The sequence below is a fragment of the Electrophorus electricus genome, chromosome 20 (assembly GCF_013358815.1).
Source record: "Electrophorus electricus isolate fEleEle1 chromosome 20, fEleEle1.pri, whole genome shotgun sequence".
NCBI lineage: Eukaryota > Metazoa > Chordata > Actinopteri > Gymnotiformes > Gymnotidae > Electrophorus > Electrophorus electricus.
In genome coordinates, this window is record NC_049554.1 from 15103338 (window position 1) to 15120837 (window position 17500).

The following is a 17500-nucleotide window of genomic DNA, read 5'->3' on the forward strand; positions in this document are numbered from 1 at the left end:
CCAAACACAAGCTGAATATTCGCCACCGGCAAAAGCGTCAGAATTGCTGAAAGGGCGCGCGAGGGACTATGTTGTTGAGGAGAGAGATGTCTCCAAGCGCGGCAAACACTTTACCCTGACGGGGGAATCACAGAGCGAGGACGCGATAAAGAGCGTTTTTCATCTTTTGTCTCCACTGGAAGGAGACTCTGGATTACCACGCGCTCTGGCGTCTGTTTAATGACTGGGGTCATGTGGACATGACACCTGCATTTATCTACACATCACTTATTCATGTCCAGTACAATATGATCTTCAAACATTTATGGTGCTGTGTGTGTATGTGTGTGTGTGTGTGTGTGTGTGTGTGTGTGTGTGTGTAGTGTGAGTGTGTGTGTGTGTGTGTGTGTGTGTGTGTGTGTGTGTGTTGACTGAATGTTGTCTGTGTGTATGTTGTTAATACGGTGTGAGCTGTGGGTGTGTTTATGTATGTGTGTGTGTGTGGTGTTATAGTGTTGAATGAATGTTGTCTGTGTGTATGTTGTTAATAGGTGTGAGCTGTGAGTGTGTGAGTGTGTGTGTGTGTGTGTGTGTGTGTGTTGACTGAATGTTGTCTGTGTGTATGTTGTTAATACGGTGTGAGCTGTGAGTGTGTATGTGTGTGTGTGTGGTGTTGACTGAATGTTGTCTGTGTGTATGTTGCTAATACGGTGTGAGCTGTGTGTGTGTGTGTGTGTGTGTGTGTGTGTGTGTGTGTGTGATCACAGCTGAGCTGTGATACAAGGCCCCTCTCTCTCTCTCTCTCTCTCTCTCTCTCTCTCTCTCTCTCTCTCTCTCTCTCTTTGCACACTCACTGCTGCTCACTTCAAAATTCATAATTTCTCTCAAAACCTTATTTATTTATTTATTTATTTATTTGCAGATTTTCTTACAAGCATTTCTCCAGATCTTTTGCTAAATGGCGGAGGTAACCTGAGCTCAAGGCCTGTTTCCAGTTTGGCTGCGTGTCTGAAGTTGCGTGATGTATTAATAATATCACAGCAGCGTGTTTGGTGTGGCGCTGTGTCCCTGGACATGGAAGCGCATCGTTCCGCACGTCTCACTCCAAACTCTTCTGCTCTTCAAATTCCAGACAAAAGGGTTTGTTTACAACCTTAACACCTGCAGTTCAAGTGTGTGTTTGCCAGCCTCGTTACCGAGACACAGCGGAAACGTGACTCTGTCTTCTGCTTGGACTTACTGCACGTCCCAGATTATAAACAATACTGCTCCTAAAACTAACTAATGCTAATATTGCTACATGGCTTAGCACAGTATGCTGCTGTCTAACCAGCGTAGTCCAGGAGTCTGTGTGTATGTCATTCTCTGTGGGCTGGCTTGGAAAGCATGTCTGCACTGTTCTGTGTGTGCAGCCAGAGTGCAGATAAAGTTGATGAGGTCAGGCTTTGTTTCAGGGTATCCTGAGTGCACCGAGGGTGTCCGACAAGGGCCGTGTTGTGTCATGTTCACGAGGGCTGTGATCTGTCATGTTCACCAGGACTGTGTTGTGTCATGTTCACGAGGGCTGTGATATGTCATGTTCACCAGGACTGTGTTGTGTCATGTTCACGAGGGCTGTGATATGTCATGTTCACCAGGACTGTGTTGTGTCATGTTCACGAGGGCTGTGATATGTCATGTTCACCAGGACTGTGTTGTGTCATGTTCACAAGGGCTGTGATATGTCATGTTCACCAGGACTGTGTTGTCTTGTGTTCACTGAAAGCCTCCTTCCCCGAGAAGCAAAGCGTAAATAACCCAGAGATGTGTAGTAACCTGGTAGGGAGGTTCTGTTTGGAGGATTAGGACGTGCAGGGTGGAGTGGAGCCCAGTCTGGTGCGTGAGTTCTACTGGTGAGTGGGTCGCAGGGCCTATCTCTGCTCCTCACTGTGGTAGTCCCCCCTGTCATCCAGATCAGCATTTGACCTCCCTCTCCTGTGTCTGCAGTGTCTGGATGGAGCTCCCTGGGGTCAGCTGACATTAGAATGCTCCACTGCTTTCAGGAGACTCTGATCTTTTTTCCTCACACCTCTCACTCTCCTCACTCCTCACTCTCCTCACCCCTCTCTCGTCCCTCCCAGCAAGCGTCAAGTGTGACGGTTGGGCATTTCGAGAGGCTATGACACACTCAGCCTTGCCGGATCCATATAGCCGCTGGGGGGCGGCTGGCTGCCTCGATGGGGAGCTGGATGCATCTTACAGTCAAACGCTTACCGTGTGATCTCTGAAACGTGGCAGGGGTTGCAACGATGAGGGTATCCGAGGATGAGCCTATCCACAACGCACGCACACACACACACAGGTGCAGATATACGCTCACTTACAGTGTGTGGGTGTGTGTCACACCAGTACAAAAGCCCTGAGAAGCCACCCTGATCTGGAGTTCCGAGCCTTGCCATGACACTGTGCGGAAGCTTCACATCCCATTGTGCTGTCAATCCGCCATTGCTGGCACAGCCGAGCTGTCCTCCCTGCTCCTGGAGCAGATCCCGGGTGAGTTGGGAATGGAGGATGCGTCATTCTGGATTCCGGAGCGCTCCATCACCGTTCCTCCTCCAGGGCCGAGCTCCTAGATGCACCTGCGGGGATGCGGCCCCTGCACGGCCCCTGTCCAGTGTCTCACCACATCACCACACTCTTCTCCTTTGTTCTGTCGGGCAGTGTTTCAGGCACCACTGTGATGGAGCTGACTTTGGAGAGCTCAGCTCCATAACTGCCGCCCCACACGCTTTAGCCTGGCGGTCTTCACACCCCCTTTATCCAACGCCGTGCACTTCCTGTTTTGCTTTTGTGTTTTTAATTAATCCGTCGAGGCAGCTATTAACTGCAGTCGCTATCAGTCTCGCTCACGCGCTGGGAGGTGTGGGAGCTATTTACTGCATGAGTGTGCACGGGGGGGCACGCAGTGGGGGGATGGTTTAACAAGTGGAAAAGTTCAAAACAAATTTAAAAAAAACTTTTAGGGTCTGTGCGATTAGGGCAAAATTGCAGAGACAGCGAGGCGGTTTGAGGGAATCCAACGTCTGTGTCTGTGGGGTTTGATTTTTAACCAGAGCTTCTGACTAATTTGTCAAATTACCTCTTAACATGATTCACTAGATGTGGTAAAAGTTTTGATCAGCAAGTGTGACAGAAATGTAAAGAAGAGAATGAAAGTGGAGACAGTATGTAGCAGGCCGTCATCAAACACGCAGTCAGTGTGAACATTTCTGCTACAGGGAGCGTTTCATTACGTCCCACGAATATGGGAGACCTGACAGGTAGCACCTGATCTCACCTCATATGGAAAACTGTAGCCACCACAGTCACACACACAGAAGACCATTATCCTCAATCACGGGGATATTTTTACTAATACCTGGTCCTCCTCGGCTCAGTTTCTCCCAGCCTCTGTGTCTCTGTGTCTGTGTCTGTCCCTCTCTGTCTGTCTCACTATCAAAGGATCCATTTTTATCAGAGAAAGGCAGCAGCCTTGACACTTTGACATGAGACAAACAACCTTTGTAAGCGGCACCTCCCCCCAGGGCACCTCCCCCTACGACACCTCCCCCCAAGCACCTCCCCCTACGACACCTCCCCCTAGGCACCTCCCCTCAGGCACCTCCCCCTACGACACCTCCCCCCAGGGCACCTCCCCCTACGACACCTCCCCCCAGGGCACCTCCCCCTACGACACCTTCCCCTGTGTTCCCCTTCCACTCCTCACCAATCACAAATTTTCCTTATAAGTACTGGGAGTGCACACAGCCCATAAAACACACGGACAGAGTAGTGAAAGGGATGAGAGAGAGAGAGAGAGAGAGAGAGAGAGAGAGAGAGAGAGAGAGAGAGAGAGAGAAAAGTCACAGAAATGATTAGAATGAAACAAAAGCAGTCAAGAACCAACAAAGAACAAAGCACTGTGAGGAAGTGCCATGACAGCAGCCTTTTCCTCCGGACGGGCCTGCTCCAGGCCCGCAGGGTCGCCGTGGAGACAGGAGTCCAGTATCTCCTCTAGGATGCTCTATCGATCGCCAATCATGCCCTGCGTGATGTATCGCCCAGGTTGCAGACGACGGCTTTAGCCCTGAGAATGTGAGCTACTGCCCTGGTGTCGGAGGGGTGGTGGGCGGAGCCAGATGAAGAGAACAGGGGCAGAGCTTTGAACAAGCCTGCCTAGCATCCAAGCTGAGCTCCGCCTCCTGCTCCACCCGAGCTGCAACTCCGCCTCCTGATCGACCCGGAGCCCATCGCCTCATTAATATTAATAAGCCCAATTGGACATTGCTAGTCTGAAGCCGCCGCACCCCAAGCACACGCCAAGCACACGCCAAGGACACGCCAAGGACACGCCAGGCACATGCAGCCCTGTGTTGCCTGTGCACCAAACATGCACGTTTGACATTTTCGAGCGCCGTAGGACGAGGGTCGTTTCCCGTGAGCAGGTCGACAAGGTTCACAGCTGGTTGAAGCTCTGCGGGTGTTTGAATGTGTTCAAGGTGTTCGACATTTTCAAGGTGTTTTAAGTGTTTGAATGTGTTCGAGGTGTTTGAGGTGTTTACAGTGTTTGAGGTGTTTGATGTGTTTGAAAGTGTTTGAGGTATTCAGCGTTTTCGGAGTGCTTTGGGTGTTTGGTGTGTTTGAGGTGTTCGAGGTGTTTGAAGTGTTTGAGCTGTTTGAATGTGTTCGAGGTGTTTAGAGATGTTTGAGGTGTTCAAATTGTTTGAGGTGTTCGAGGTGTTCGAGGTGCTTGAGGGGTGTTGTCCACTTTACAAATACTAACTCTGAGACCTCACACCGCCCACATACGGAACCTTTAGTTCACGCTGTTTGTGTTTAAAACAGAGACTCCATATGATTCACTTCTCAGGTCAGCTAAGGTCAGCCTGGAGGGGTCTTGATGACCAAAGGGTCACCACACTCGACCTTTTAACCCCCGATCCCCACCCACAGACAGGATAGACTGGGCACACAGACACGTTAGAGTGAGCACACAGACAGGTTAGAGTGGGCACACAAACGTGTGTGTGTGTGTGTTTGTGTGTGTGTGTGTGTAGGTGTCTGTGTGTGTGTGTGTGTTTTTGTGTGTGTAGGTGTCTGTATGTGTGTGTGTGTTTGTGTGTGTGTGTGTATGTAGGTGTCTGTGTGTATCTGTGTGTGTGTGTGTGTGTATGTGTGTGTTTGTGTGTGTGTGTGTGTGTGTGTGTGTGTGTATCCATGGACAGGTTTGGTACTGGGTGGGGACTGTGAGACATATGATTAATGACCCAATTTCCTCTTCTTCTTTTTAAAGTGAAGTGTCAATTTACTTCCTGTAATTCTGTGATTTGTCCTTGACTGAGTGGGCGGAGAAAATGTAAAAGAATGAGATGGTGAATTGGTTTCTGATTATTGAGGTGGGACTCCTCCGCCCTCCACTACGTCTCCTTCCTGGTAAATGTGGAGAGTGAAGATCAACCCTCCATTTTAATCAGACTGACCGTCACAACCACTCATACTCGAGGACACTGGGAAATATTTGAAACCCAGCCACTCAGTATCCTTGATGTGAGCGCAGATGAAACAGGGGCTGAGAGGGGTTAGAAATCTTTCTTCGAGTGGTCATGTTGGTCATGTGGTGTTTATAGAAGGGTCAGGGCCTCCCTTAGACCCCGGGCCCTGGGCCCTCTCCTCGGGGTGGGGATGTGTAATCGGGAGATGACTGGGATCTGAGGGGTCACCAGGCCTGGCGGTTTGGACAATTGGTGCTCGTTTTGAAATGCAGCAGGAGTCAGAGGCCTAATGGAGATTTTCAGGAACGGGAGCGATCGGAAGAAACGCAGCCACATTCCAGCCACACCTGACCCTCCGGCAGAGTGAGGAGGTTAGGGTTAGGGTTCGGCTTTCCCTCCGGTGTTGCCTGAGGGAACGGATCAGCACAGAGACTTCTGCTTGTGTTTGAAACCCAAAACGCAATGCAGAAGCCACTTATCCAGTAAACGGCAGCAGGGACCATGGCGTCTGTGTTCGGAGCGCTCGGCGTTGTTGATGCTCTCACCGCGTTCAGGAAAATTCTCCGACTCAGGATTCAGCATATGCAGCTCACTTTTCTGTTGCCCTGACGATTTCTTAGCTCAAGGCTAACTCACATGAAGGATACAAAGCTGTGCTCACCTCTGCTTCCACATGCCCTTCATCACATCAGCGGAGATGTTCCTCAAAGAGCTGCCGGCGCTCCAGACCAGGAACTCAGCCGGCGGAATGTGGCAGCATGGCGGAGGGCCGTGCCTTCTCCCGCATGTGCTCTCGGGAACAGCGCCGGCCTTTAGAAGGCACCTGCCGCTGAGGTGCTGACGTCTCCTTCCTGGGCGAGACGGGTTCTCTAAGAGCTGCTCACCTCACCAGGTCAATTTACATTTCATGAAGTCGAGCAACTGGCATTAAAGGTGCGAGAGAAGGAGACAGACGCCTTCTGGAGGCATAACCCTAAACCTCTCTCCCAGGTGCCTGCTCCGCTCCCCCCCACACACTGTAGTTTAAAGAACACTTTGAGGAGTTTTTGCACTTCAGGCACTCCAGCAGAGGGCGAGAGCACAGGGTGAGTGTCTCTTCTGCAGTCAGAGCGGTGATGGAGCCACCCTGTCGGGTTAACTGCAGGTGAGAGACGTGCTTGCCTGAGGTAGGATCACTGCCTGGCCCCCGGGGGCGGGGGGGCGTGGCCTCTGACAGAGAGCTGAAGTTTGCAGGCCTTCATCTTCATTGCAATGCAAAACTACTTTGTCAAGTGATCTGTGCAGCGACTACAGCTCAGAGCTCCGAACACGGAGAGGAGGAGCGAGGAGGAGCATGTGCTCACTGTCGCTTGAGGGTGGTGTTGGAGGGGGGTGTGGAGACCCCAAGAGCTCCACCTCCAACTTCAGCAGAGGCCAATTCCAATTCCAATCAAACCCCCCCCCCCTGCCAACATACAGCCCCATCCCCATACACAAAGCCCCTCACCAGACCCCCCCCACAAAACACACAGCCCCCAAACCTGCCAAACACACAGCCCCCAAACACCCCAAACACGCAGCTCCCCATACACCTCAAACACACAGCCCCCAAACACCCCAAACACACAGCCCCCAAACACCCTAAACACACAGCCCCCAAACCTGCCAAACACACAGCCCCCCAAACACGCCAAACACACAGCCCCCAAACACCCCAAACACACAGCCCCCAAACACCCCAAACATGCAGCTCCCCATACACCTCAAACACACAGCTCCCAAACACCCCAAACACACAGTCCCCAAACACCTCAAACACCCCAAACACGCAGCTCCCCATACACCCCAAACACACAGCCCCCAAAGCCCCCAGTACATGGTATTCAACGTTTGCTTTATTGTCTCTTCATTGTCTGTCTCTTTAAAGTTATTGTCTTATGTTGTCAAATTACAGACGACTTTGTGGTAGTGGGAACAGCGGTGAGCTTCAGCGTGAGACCGTTGAGTTTTTCTCTTCTGACTCGTGTGCTTCTGTAATTCAAATGTTGCGTTTTTTCAGTGCTGTGTGTGTGTGTGTGTGTGTGAGTGTGAGTGTGTGTGTGTCTTTGAGAGCTCCACTGATCTTTAGATCAATGAACTCAATCCCTAAAACCTCCACTAGATAAAATACCTCCAGCATACCAGAATAGTCCAACACAGATCTCACTCTCTCTCTCTCTCTCTCTCTCTCTCTCTCTCTCTCTCCCTCTCTCTCTCTCTCTCTCTCTCTTTCTGTATTTCTTTCACTCTTTCTCTCTCACTCCTACCCTTTTCTATTCAGACATGCATTTTTAAAGTGCTTCTCTCATCCCTCAGTTACTTGCTGATGCAACACCTTCCAGCAGGGGGAGCAGAGGGTGTGGCCTCCAGCAGGGCCGTGTCCTCCCTCGGGGGACGAGTCCTCTAGTAGGGGAGTGTCCTCCAGTAGGGGAGTGTCCTCCAGCAGGGGTGTGTCCTCTAGTGGGGGACGAGTCCTCCAGTAGGGGAGTGTCCTCCAGCAGGGGTGTGTCCTCCAGTGGGGGACGAGTCCTCCAGTAGGGGAGTGTCCTCCAGTAGGGGCATGTCCTCCAGCAGGGGTGTGTCCTCCAGCAGGGGTGTGTCCTCCAGCAGAGGCGTGTGCTCTGCTTGAGCAAGCAGTTGGTACCAGGTCATGTGAAACCTACAGCTCTCTGCCAGCACCGAGGCCCAGCCTGGACACACACTCTTCCTCACCCTACTTCACTCTTCCTCACCCTTCCTCATCCTCATATGTGGCGCTGTGCAGAAACTGCGTTGTTTTTTTACCAGTATCATTTCAGGAAGTTTTGCCCAGAACAGTTTGTACAAAGACTGCAGAGTGAAGGGAGGTAAACAGGGTGATGTACAGAACAACCTACAGCACCGTAAAACACGTCAAGAGAGATATCAGTAAGACTTTGGCACCAAAAATAGCAAATTGAAAGGTCTCTCTCTCTCTCTCTCTCTCTCTCCCTCTCTCTCGTTCTCCCTCTACCTAACAAGATGAACCCTCCCCATGGGGCTGGCACGTCTGTACTCTGGTCCGTGCTTCTGTCCACGCTCATGTTCTGTCTGTGATCTTACACCTTGCTAGTGTGCTAAACGTGAGACCTGTGGCAGCCCTAAACACACCCTCCCTGCGATTCTGCCGTCTGAAGGGCTCCTCTGAGCGTGGCGGGCTCTTCATGTGATCAGCAGGCCCAGAGAAGTGCAGGTGTGGACGCCGTAGACCCACAAGCTCAAACACGCTTGTTTTCTGTGTGTCTGCAGGAGATCGCTGCCTACTTGATATCATTCGAGAAGCATGAGGAGTGGCTCACGACCGCACCCAAAACCCGGTAAGACCGTCGCCTCCTTCCAGTGCGTGTGTGTGTGCACGTGCGTGGACCGTTACAGGAACATACCCTGTTAGTGCCATACTGAGTAGTGAAACAGATCTTCTTTGATCAGCTGACCATTTCTGCACTGCCTGTTGTGTCTTCCCTTCACTCAAGAATGTGTGTTGCCGTGGCGATAATGAGCATGGCACGACTGTAGTGAGATGCTGAGAGATGCTGGGAGATTCTGTTTGAGACGTTGGAGCCTTTCGCAGTCCTTTGGAATGAAATGAGGTCCATTAAAATTAAAATATAACGTTGGAATGTTTAAAACTGAAAGGTTATCATCCAATAATGGAGATTTAAATATGTCCAAAAAGCCCTAGAGCTGTAGAGAATCAGACAATGTAGAATCAGACACTGGCAGAGTTTGTGTATGTCTGGAAACTGTATTAAGAATTAGCAGTGAAGAAGTTCGGCTGTTAACTGAGAAGGACAAACAGCAGCATGGCAGAGGGGACGCGTGTCTGTGGGGGGGTCAGTTGTCTGCTGTCTGGCGGAGAGAAGAGGACAAGTGCGCTCACCGTGACGATCAGATGCTGATGGTTCACACTCGTACTCCACCAGACACACACAGGCCCTCCCTCCAACTGTGCTGAGATTTAGAGGCTCTGAGCTATAGCTGGACCTGGGTTAGGGTCAGGGTTAGGGTCAGGGTTAGAGGGTGAGGGTCAGGGTTAGGGTTAGAGGGTTAGGGTTAGGGTCAGGGTTAGAGGGTGAGGGTCAGGGTTAGGGTTAGAGGGTTAGGGTCAGGGTTAGAGGTTAGGGTCAGGGTTAGGGGTTAGAGGGTTAGGGTTAGGGTGAGAGTTAAGGGTTAGGGTTAGGGTTAGAGGGTGAGGGTCAAGGGTTAGGGTCAGGGTTAGAGGGTGAGGGGTAGGGTGAGGGTTAGAGGGTGAGGGTTAGGGTGAGGGTTAAGGGTTAGGGTCAGGGTTAGAGGGTGAGGGTTAGGGTGAGGGTTAGGCATTAAGGGTTAGAGGGTTAGAGTGAGACTTAGAGGGTGAGGGTCAGGGTTAGGGTGAGGGTTAGGGTCAGGGTTAGAGGGTGAGGGTTAGGGTCAGGGTTAGAGGGTTAGGGTCAGGGTCAGGGTTAGGGTGAGGGTTAGGGTCAGGGTTAGAGGGTGAGGGTTAGGGGTTAGGCTCAGGGTTAGGGTGAGGGTTAGAGTCAGGGTTAAGGGTTAGAGGGTTAGGGTGAGGGTTAGAGGGTGAGGGGTAGGGTGAGGGTTAGAGGGTGAGGGTTAGGGTGAGGGTTAAGGGTTAGGGTGAGGGTTATGGTTAGAGGGTTAGGGTTAGAGGGTTATGGTTAGGGTGAGGGTTAAGGGTTAGAGGGTTAGGGTTAGAGGGTGAGGGTTAGGGTGAGGGTTAAGGGTTAGGGTGAGGGTTATGGTTAGAGGGTTAGGGTTAGAGGGTTATGGTTAGGGTGAGGGTTAAGGGTTAGAGGGTTAGGGTTAGAGGGTGAGGGTTAGGGTGAGGGTTAGGGTGAGGGTTAAGGGTTAGGGTCAGGGTTAGAGAGTGAGGGTTAGGGTGAGGGTTAGAGGGTGAGGGTTAGGGTGAGGGTTAGGGTGAGGGTTAGGGTGAGGGTTAGAGAGTGAGGGTTAGGGTGAGGGTTAGAGGGTGAGGGTTAGGGTGAGGGTTAGAGGGTGAGGGTTAGGGTGAGGGTTAGGGTGAGGGTTAAGGGTTAGGGTCAGGGTTAGAGGGTGAGGGTTAAGAGTTAGAGGGTTAGGGTTAGGGTGAGGGTTAAGGGTTAGAGGGTTAGAGGGTTATGGTTAGGGTGAGGGTTAAGGGTTAGAGGGTTATGGTTAGGGTGAGGGTTAAGGGTTAGAGGGTGAGGGTTAGAGGGTTATGGTTAGGATGAGGGTGAGGGTGAGGGTTAGGGTGAGGGTTAAGGGTTAGAGGGTTATGGTTAGGGTGAGGGTTAAGGGTTAGAGGGTGAGGGTTAGGGTTAGGGTGAGGGTTAAGGGTTAGAGGGTTAGGGTTAGAGGGTTATGGTTAGGGTGAGGGTTAAGGGTTAGAGGGTGAGGGTTAGGGTTAGGGTGAGGGTTAAGGGTTAGAGGGTTAGGGTTATGGTAAGGCACACCTGCCCCAGAACTCATGTTTCACGTGTGTGATGTGGGTGGAGGGTGTTTTTACACACCTGCCCCAGCATTTGTGTTCCACATGTATTGTCTCATTCCCACATGCTGTCTTGTCTCTGGCTACGTTCTGAATGTCATCTCTAGGTTATTATTCAGTACATTGTTTTAGGGTCTAACAAGTCGGTGTGTGTAATACTGACATTCATTTCAAAAGCTTGGCCACTAATCCCAGAATATACAGATTACACAGATACACATTTACATGCACATACACATATACGTTTTACATTTACATGTACATACATGTTTTATATTTATACATACATACATGATTTATATTTATATGCACATGTACATGCATGATTTATATTTACATGCACACACACATATATGATTTATATTTACATGCACATACATGATTTATATTTACCTGCACAAACATATTTTATATTTACACGCACACACACATACATGAGTTATATTTACACGCACATACATGATTTATATTTACATGCACATACATGTTTTATATTTACACGCACACACACATACATGAGTTATATTTACACGCACGTACATGTTTTATATTTACACGCACATCTCCATCCCAGCATCTGTGCTGGCATGCTCTTCACTCTACGTGTCTGTGTGTGTGTGTGTGTGTGTGTGTGTGTGTGTGTGTGTGTGTGTGTTTTTGCTGGTTTGATGTGAATCTTGGCACTACCTCCTCTGCGCATGTACCACTGAAGGAGCTGGAACTTCAGGCAAAGTGCCACACGTTGGCTAAGGGTCCCTCCTCACAGCCAATTAGAGCTCTCGCTCCATCAACACCACCCCCGCACTAGCACGGCCTGTGGCTCTCAGCCCCATTAAATGCCCTATAGTTCCCCAACACTGGCAGGTAAGGAATACCCACGCAAGGCTGTCCTCCTGTCCCATCAGTCTTGTCCCATCAGTCTTGTCCCGTCCTCCTGTCCCGTCAGTCTTCTCCCATCCTCCTGTCCCATCAGTCTTGTCCCATCAGTCTTGTCCCGTCCTCCTGTCCCGTCAGTCTTCTCCCGTCCTCCTGTCCCATCAGTCTTGTCCCATCCTCCTGTCCCATCAGTCTTGTCCCGTCAGTCTTGTCCCGTCCTCCTGTCCCATCAGTCTTGTCCCGTCCTCCTGTCCCGTCAGTCTTGTCCCATCCTCTTGTCCCGTTAGTCTTGTCCCATTAGTCTTGTCCCGTCAGTCTTGTCCCTTCCTCCTGTCCCGTCAGTCTTGTCCCATCCTCTTGTCCCGTTAGTCTTGTCCCATTAGTCTTGTCCCGTCAGTCTTGTCCCGTCCTCCTGTTCCATCAGTCTTGTCCCATCCTCCTGTCCCGTCAGTCTTGTCCCATCAGTCTTGTCCTGTCCTCCTGTCCTGTCAGTCTTGTCCCATCAGTCTTGTCCTGTCCTCCTGTCCCATCAGTCTTGTCCCATCCTCCTGTCCCGTCAGTCTTGTCCCATCCTCCTGTCCTGTCAGTCTTGTCCCGTCAGTCTTGTCCCATCCTCCTGTCCCGTCAGTCTTGTCCCGTCAGTCTTGTCCCGTCCTCTTGTCCCGTCAGTCTTGTCCCGTCCTCCTGTCCCATCAGTATTGTCCCGTCCTCTTGTCCCGTCCTCCTGTCCCGTCCTCTTGTCCCATCAGTCTTGTCCCATCAATCTTGTCCCATCAGTCTTGTCCCATCCTCCTGTCCCGTCAGTCTCGTCCCGTCAGTCTTGTCCCATCCTCTTGTCCCGTCAGTCTTGTCCCGTCAGTCTTGTCCCATCCTCTTGTTCCGTCAGTCTTGTCCCGTCCTCCTGTCCCGTCAGTCTTGTCCCATCCTCTTGTCCCGTCAGTCTTGTCCCATCAGTCTTGTCCCGTCCTCCTGTCCCGTCAGTCTTGTCCCGTTAGTCTTGTCCCAACAGTCTTGTCCCGTCCTCCTGTCCCGTCAGTCTTGTCCCATCCTCCTGTCCCGTCAGTCTTGTCCCATCAGTCTTGTCCTGTCCTCCTGTCCCGTCAGTCTTGTCCCGTCCTCCTGTCCCCCCATATGTTGCTCCCCTCTCTCTTTCTCTTCTCCCCCCCTCGTCCCCTCGTCACACGCCCTCGTCCCCTCCACACCTCAACACAACTTCTCTGTTGTCCCTCAATCATTTGTGGGCAAGTTCATGGGCACCTTTAAAATTGGTCCCATGCAGGAATTCAGACCTTCTGTGCCTGGACAAGATGAAACTGGTAAGCAGAGACGCCGGAGAGGTCAGGCCAGCTGCCTGGACTGGCCTTGGTTAGAGGAAGCATTTAGAGTCATTTATTCTCAAGATCTGAATGTGCAAGAGAGCCACACACCCACACATTTACAACACTTTTATCCAAAGCGACTTGCAATTATGTAAGTACAACTTGAGTACTTGAGGGTTAAGGGTCTTGCTGAGGGGTCCAACAGTGGCAACTTGGCAGTGGTGGGGCTTTAACCAGCAACCTTACAGTTACAAACCCCCCAACACATGCACACACACACACACACACACACACACACACACACACACACACACACACACACACACTCACTCTCTCTCTCTCTCTCTCGCTCTCTCTCTCTCTCACTCTCTCTCTCTCTCTCTCTCTCTCTCTCTCGCTCTCCCTCACACACACACACACACTCTTTGTGATTGACTTCCTTTCTCCCATATGAATATTTCTTTAGACATTTATTAAACACACCACAATAACAAAAGACTCATCCAAGGTTTCATTAACAATAGCGTGATAGTCCTCCTGGAAATAAACAATCACCAGAGAACAAACATTTCTTGTGTGTGTGTGTGCGTGGGTGTGTGTTTGTGGATGATGACTGTAGAAGAGTGTGTGTGTGTGTGAGTGTGTGTGTGTGTGTGTGTGTTTGTGTGTGTGTGAGTGTGTGTGTGTGTGTGTGTGTGTGTGTGTGTGTGTGTGTGGATGATGACTGAGCACACAGGGTTACACGTTTGCCCAAAACATTTTTTTCTCTCTTTGACGTTTTGGCACAGCCTGTGAGACTGTCCAAGCAGGGAGTTGTGAAATACAGTCGGAGAGGTAATTTGAGTGAGTAAACAGATTAATCGATGTTTGGAAGGCTGTGTGTGTGTGTGTGTGTGTGTGTGTGTGTGTGAGTGTGTGTGTGTGTGTGTGTGTGTGTGTGTGTGTGTGTGTGTGTGTGTGTGTGTGTGTGTGTGGATGATGACTGTAGAAGTGTGTGTGTGTAAGTGTGTGTGTGTGTGTGTGTGTGTGTGTGTGTGTGTGGATGATGACTGTAGCAGAGTGTGTGTGTGTGTGTGTGTGTGTGTGTGTGATTCATCATACCCTCAGTGTCATGAAGTGTCACTAAATTCAATTATGGCCACATAATTCCTAATGGGAAACCACACATAACGATTAACAGCGTAAGAATGACACATGCATTTAGACATGAGACAATGTGTCATCATCCCCACATCAGTCCTGGTATTCCGGAATGACCACGTAAATGCTGGCATTCCAGAATGACCCAGGTTTCCTTTGTTCTACCACAATCTGGTGCCATGAGTAACCATAGAATACAAACAGGCCGGCTGGTTAGTGTGTGTGCCGGCTGGTGTGTATCCCTATGTCTCTCCATCCTCTGCAAACCAGTGCAGTGTCTGCAGCTCAGACCCTGACCAGAGTGCAGACAGATGGCTGTTCCATCCGGACTGCACTGCACTGAGCACACAGGGTCACACGTTTGCCCAAAACATTTTTTTCTCTCTTTATCGTTTTGGCACAACCTGTGAGACTGTCCAAGCAGGGAGTTGTGAAATACAGTCGGAGAGGTAATTTGAGTGAGTAAACAGATTAATCGATGTTTGGAAGGCTGTGTGTGTGTGTGTGTGTGTGTGTGTGTGTGTGTGTGTGTGTGTGTGTGACTCAATCAGGCATGCGTCAGAAGCTGGAGGAGTGGAACCTTACAGGTCAGAGCAGACTGCTGCCTCTCTGTGATGCTAAAGACTTCATTCAATTACATGGCAGTGCCCCTGCAGAGCAGAACACACTGCAGCCTGAGTGTGAGAGCCAGAGGGGCTCGCACACACTCTGTCAGTGACCTCCAGACCATGAGGAGCTCGCACACACTCCGTTAGTGACCTCCAGACCATGAGGGGCTCGCACACACTCTGTCAGTGACCTCCAGACCATGAGGGGCTCGCACACACTCTGTCAGTGACCTCCAGACCATGAGGGGCTCGCACACACTCCGTCAGTGACCTCCAGACCATGAGGGGCTCGCACACACTCTGTCAGTGACCTCCAGACCATGAGGGGCTCGCACACACTCCGTCAGTGACCTCCAGTCTTTGATCTAACACTGGCATCATTCACTCACTCAGTTCCCATTTAAAAAAACATTGAAAGGTGTGTATAGTGTGATATGTTAGCGTAAACCCTGTGTGGCACAGCATTCTGTAGTGTGTTCAGTGTTTCTCCTTTGGAGGTATTTGGACCCACTCAGGGATCTCCAGACAGCTACACCACAGACAGCTACACCACAGACAGCTACACCACAGAAAGCTACACCACAGACAGCTACACCACAGACAGCAACACCACAGACAGCTACACCACAGACAACTACACCACAGACAGCAACACTACAGACAGCTACACCACAGACAGCAACACCACAGACAGCAACACCACAGACAGCTACACTACAGACAGCAACACCACAGACAGCTACACTACAGACAGCTACACTACAGAGAGCAACACCACAGTCTGGTGTAAGAATCTGTGAAAAAACTCATTTTGTATTATGGGTTTGGCAGTGTGGGGCTGGGGTGGTTTGGGGGGGCAGTGTGGGGCTGGGGTGGTTTAGGGGGGCAGTGTGGGGCTGGGGTGGTTTTGGGGGGGCAGTGTGAATTGGAATATCTGTTTTTGCTGTCACTTTTTATATATTCGTAATTTAAACATTTGCTAAGAAAATGTTCTAACCAGTAATGATGAAGAATTTGGGCTTAATCTTAAATTAATTTTTCATGACTGTATTAATATGTCTAAATCTGCTAAATGATAAATTATGCACCTTTTTGTGCCTGTTTAAAAGTGAAAGACGTAGTTTGACGATAATTTAAATTGGAAAATTAATATTCATAACTCTTAATGAAGATTCTACAATGACCCTCCTTTCAGAGCTTAACCATAATTAATTAGCGTGGTGGGAGACCTCTGTAGGCAGCAGACATTCCAATTCTGTTTTCTCCACAAATCAAAATAGCACGAATGTTAAACAGACAGGAATATTTAAGGTAATTTCACCTGTTAAGAGCCTTAAAGACACAGACGAGACATAATGTGCCATTCACAAATTATCCTGACAAACATTAAAAGTAAAACTACTTATGTGTGAAAACAATGTCATGCTACACTGAGCAGTAATGAATATATTAGGACTCTGGCATCTGATCCAAGGTCAGCCAGAAATCCCCCTGAAAAATTTATGATTCAAATAGACTTTTCAGTAATTGCTCGGCTGTCATAAAAGTTTAACCCTTAAACAGTGATTTCAGTGGCAGACATCAGGCAGCAGCTGATGGAATCCCAGTGCGATGGAGTGAGGAGGCAGGAGAAATCACACAGCCTGTCTGTCCTTCTGTGTCTGTCCTTCTGTGTCTGTCGTTATGTGTCTGTCGTTATATGTCATTCTGTAGGCAGGTCAGTCTTTTTGTGTCCGTTGTGCTATAGGCGTGTCTGTTGTTATGTCCTTCTGTGTCTTTCATTCTGTGGCATTATGTGTCATTCTGTGGTCAGTGGTGAAGGTACTGGACTTGTAATCAGAAGGTTACCAGTTCAAGTCCCACCACTGTCAAGTTACCACTGTTGGCCCCTGAGCAATACCCTTAACCCTCAATTGCTCAAGTTGTTCTCAGTCATAATTGTAAGTAGCTTAGGATAAAAGTGTCAGCTAAATGCCATAAATGTTCTGTAGGTGTCAGTCGTTCTGTGTCTGTCATTCTGTAGGCATGTCTGCTGTTCTTCCTGCTTGTGTTTTGACCTTAGTCTAATGGCTCTTGTCCCGTTGGTAGCTGACAGGCACATTCATGAATGCTCATGAATATGCAAATGTTCAGAATGACCCTTAATGTATATGAAGTCATTTTTCTCCTTGTTGTCCTGTAATTTCAACACTAATTACATATACGATCGCAGCCCACTTTAGCAGCACTTGTTGGGTGCGTTAGAAACGTAGACTGATGAGTGCACTGAGAGCTTTTGAATAAAGTGGGTGGTAGGTGTGCATTTTTGAGAACGCAATATCTAGATAATATCTAATTTCATTGGTTGAATTGTTTGCATGAATGCCAGCTCATCTGACTCATTTGAAAGCGTTATTGAATTATTTATTGAATTATTATAACTCTCATATCCCTTTGCCTGAACATTAAGCTGTCCACACTGGGGACAGTGTTTGGGTGCTGTCCATGGTCCTGGATGACCTAAGAACCTATGGACACACAATAATCGGTCAAACGCGAAATATACATGACCATCGTCAGAGTGAATAT

At 49.7% G+C, this 17500-nt stretch overlaps 1 protein-coding gene across 1 annotated transcript in view; it reads left to right on the forward strand.

Annotated features, from left to right (window-relative positions):
* The window catches only part of LOC113592378 (calmodulin-binding transcription activator 1-like), a 225766-nt gene that overhangs the window by 99758 nt on the left and 108508 nt on the right, over positions 1-17500 (forward strand). The window contains exon 4 of the mRNA XM_035520342.1: positions 8775-8842. Coding sequence (XP_035376235.1) covers positions 8775-8842 — 68 coding nt within the window. The remainder of the gene's footprint in view (positions 1-8774; positions 8843-17500) is intronic.